This window comes from Pollicipes pollicipes, unplaced genomic scaffold (genome assembly GCF_011947565.3).
Source record: "Pollicipes pollicipes isolate AB1234 unplaced genomic scaffold, Ppol_2.1 Scaffold_647;HRSCAF=738_pilon_pilon_pilon, whole genome shotgun sequence".
Taxonomy (NCBI): Eukaryota; Metazoa; Arthropoda; class Thecostraca; order Pollicipedomorpha; family Pollicipedidae; genus Pollicipes; species Pollicipes pollicipes.
Genome location: NW_023596883.1, coordinates 39,746 through 43,555, shown reverse-complemented (window position 1 = coordinate 43,555; position 3,810 = coordinate 39,746). Strand labels below are relative to the sequence as shown.

Here is a 3,810-nt window from a genome sequence, read left to right as displayed (position 1 = left end):
GGATCCATGGTACGCTGCTGAAAGGGGGGGGAGGGGGAGATCCGTTACACAAACCGCCGGTTTAGTTACAAATCACCCACGTGCAAAAGAGCGAGACGTGGATTGTAATGATCACGTAGCAGACCCTGTCTTATGGAGCCGTAGGCGGCGGGCTTAAGTCAAGCGGTGATCAGACTCAGCTGGATTTCTCGTGTAGCAGCGTTTAAGTAGGCCCACAGAGGGATCCTATGGACACTTCGGGACCGATTATCAACAGCCCATTTAGGAGACTGAATGGCTCGTTGTAGGTCACATTAAGACTCTCGGCCCGTGGGACCGTGGCCTTGAATGTCAGTTTTTGCACTGATTGAGAACCCCTTAGACAACGCGGGTCCCTGTCGTATCGTCCCCCAGCATCGAACATATAACGCGTAACTACGTGACATCTAGTTCATACCGCCAAGCCTAATCCTTGATGGTTATCAAAATGCTCTTGGTCACCATGACCTTCTAAAGGTCAACAAACGTCACTGACATTAACCACTGATCTTTTACTTAGAGCAGGTATCTAGATTCATGTCCATTGCATGAGAAGGTCTGTGGGCACTTTGGAATCAATCTCGAGTTGGACCTTGTTTGAACCAATTTGTCCTGAAGGACAGTACCTATAAGCCTCAGATTCTGTTACAAGTGATTTGACGTACAGTTCAACACACCCCGTAAATTTTGCATCTCTAGCTCTCTCACTGTATGATATTTATTGGGGGGAGGTCAACTGACCCCTACGAAGAGTATTCAACCGGCCACCCGGGCGCGTCCATATCATCCGTACATCTGCGCACGAAGAGTTTGTTAACAGCAGAGTCTCTTTCTCTACTCAGTCTCCAACCCTAGTTTGTCTCAGTTCTAGACATGCATGCGTGACCTGCAACAAGATCTAGATTGCATATTCTTCTTCTTCATCATCTTCAAATAGCTTCTGCACGTAAAAATCGTCCAAACACTATGCGTTCAAAAATGACACGTGAGTACCATTAAGTGCATTATGTGTATTGTATCTAAATCGAATCAGGCAACACACCCGATAGACCAACGTCGGCTGCCTGAGTGCCAACAGACACCGGCCGGCCTAAAAAACACTGCCGCAGTCCTGCGGCGTAACCGTCAGCTTGTTGGTGGCGGAGCCGGCATCGGCCATCAGCTTCACATACTCGTCCTGCGTGCTCTGGTCCAGCTCGGCCGTCCGGGACAGGATCCAAGCATACTCCACGTTGAAGCCGAGCAAGCTGTCGCAGGCGTAAACGAGCGCCGACTGCGTGTAATCGGTGCGGATGACGTTGTAGCTGCCGCGGAAGCCCTCGTCGAAGACGACGCTGAGGGAGGCCGGGTGCGCCGGGTCCTTGACGGTGGCGGTGGCCATGATGGAGTCTATGCTGCCGTCCGGCTTCTTCCCGCGGTTCTCCAGCCGGATGGTGCCGTCCTCTTTCAGGGTGTAGTTGGTCTGGACGCAGGTCTCGCCGAGTTCCCCGATCAGGGGGTACCGCGAGATCTCGTACCACTGGCCGGTGTACTGCAACACGCAGAGGAACAAATTATGTATGGGGCCAACGCAACGCGTAAGGTGCTCAGCTTCGCTTTCAGCTTTGTAGCGTTTAAGGATAACGAATTCAAAACGCAGCGACCGTAATGTAACGACTGAGTGGTTAGCAAACCTGGCCCCAACAGAGGACCAGGGTTCGACAGCCGGCTACGCCATAGCTCCTGGGGTTAATATGGTCATTGCAGTCGTTTTCACTCGATGAGAGGGCTTACAATGACGTGCATCGTGTTCTGTATAAAAATAATGTGATCAGACGCTCATGATAAGTAAGAAGCAATCTCGCCGCGTTACATCGAAATTTGTGTTGGTGGCAGTGTATTTACAAAGAGGTTTTTGGCATTTGTTCTGATTCTTTGGTGTCAGAAAATAAATATAGAAACAAAGTTTTGAGTACAAAACGTACTGAATCATATGACCTGGCCAGGAACCGTCACACAATCTTTAAATGGACGTTTCACGGAATTGTGGTCAAAGCGATATTGAAGCGAAAAGTCAAACGTGAAATATTTCCGCGTTTTCCACCGTGTTGTGATTGCTTTGTTGAGGGAGGCACCGGTGGCTCACATCGGGATGACAGCGCGTGGAAAATGCTGCATGCTACCCATATTCCCGCACGTCTGCATGTTGTATCACTCTGGACATGTTCGATGGGATATAATCATTGTACCGACTATCGCCCTCGTCTACCGTATTAGAATGCGTACAGCGATTTGGACAGGTAAGCCTTCGGCTTCCACCAGGCAACACCGTTTACTGAGAGAGGCTAGAGGATGATTTTGTGCCATCAGCCATGTAAGCTTTACGACCAAAATTACCTCCATGGAATAGCTGGCATTCCATGGAGGTCAATGCCAGAGTATTTTTGATTGCGGATCCAGTGCGCCGCCAACTGAGATAACCTGGAAAGACAGTTCAGTAGAGTACTGGACTCGCAATCAACAATGCTCTGCTTCAAATGCCAGAAATTCCAAGGAGATAACTCGGCTTGTGACGCACAGATGACTGACAGCCAAGAATCACGTAATGTTTCTCAAGGCTCCACAACACCTAGCTACGACAAGGCTTCACAACACCTAACTCCACAAAACCTAACAACACCAGATAGAGCTCACTGGCCGAGACGCGTTGTACATACTGACACATCAGACGAGAAGGATAGCTTGAACAATTTTTCCATTTGTGATACTAACATCTCGTCTCAATCTTTTCGCAGAAATGCATTATCACAGCGCATAGACATGCACACAAAGGCATGCATCGCCTTTAGCAACAGAAGTACGGCACACGCTTAGTTTAGCGCCCTGCTGCCAAGCGAAACACCCTTCCCCGCACCTGCGTGGCGTCGAATTCGTCCAGAGATTTGAGGTCGGGACACTTGGCCAAAGAGACGGCCACTACAGAGGCGAACAGCAGAAGAGACTTCATCATGGTCATCCAGATAGGCACCAACACAGACGGAGGCCCCTCCAACATCAGCCGGCGTTTTATATGGCCAGTGAGCTGGCGGATACTGATAGCACACGCGCTTATGTAAGTCGCCTCGCCGTGGGAAAAATCCCAAGGAAGCGCGCGGTAAAGAGCCATGTAACCTTGTGCCTACTGACAAGGAGTCTGGACGCTCTGAGAGTGTGCATACGGGCTATTCATATGGTCGCGAGCATGACAACTTTCAGGGGCGACAGAGCAGGCTAGTAAAGCCGATGCTTAAGTTCAATAAGGTTGCTGCACCCATAGCGAGTTCTCTCCCGCCAAAGAGAATCCTGAACAATGTCAGTGCACGAACAGAAAATGAGGAGTCGATTTTCGGCTGTTATTTCAGTTGGACCAATGCACCGCACCGTGTTCCGCTCAGAAGCGGGACAAGCCCACGGCCTTAAGCCGCCCCTTACCACGTGTGTCCAAATAGACACCACCCCGCTTTAGCGGAAAAGTAACGCATGACAGCGCGCCGCTGCCTTTCATTGGTGGGGCCAAAACTTACGCCTCACATTTTGAGACCAATTAAGTCTTCGTGTCATTTCAGACCTCGAAGGAATAGGGTCATTTTCGATGACTTGTGTGAGGTATCAGCTGTTTTTTTCGTGGTTCCGTATGCATAATGCACAGACTTTGTAAGGAACCGCGGATTTCGGTGAAATTTCAATCAACAGGCTTGATTAGACGTGTTTTTGGCTTGATTAGATGTGTTTTTCAAAGGGCAAGCCAAGTTAGTGACCTTGAGTGGGCTTACC

At 49.7% G+C, this 3,810-nt stretch overlaps 1 protein-coding gene across 1 annotated transcript; it reads right to left on the bottom strand.

Moving 5' to 3' along the window:
• Positions 1–1,008: 1,008 nt before the first annotated feature.
• LOC119106956 (apolipoprotein D-like) lies at positions 1,009–3,027 on the bottom strand. The gene is made up of 2 exons (XM_037230301.1): positions 2,912–3,027; positions 1,009–1,549 (listed from the first exon to the last, which is right to left on the bottom strand). The coding sequence occupies exons 1-2, from the start codon at positions 3,011–3,013 to the stop codon at positions 1,109–1,111; spliced, it is 543 nt and encodes a 180-aa protein (XP_037086196.1). The 5' UTR covers positions 3,014–3,027; the 3' UTR covers positions 1,009–1,108.
• Positions 3,028–3,810: the final 783 nt, after the last annotated feature.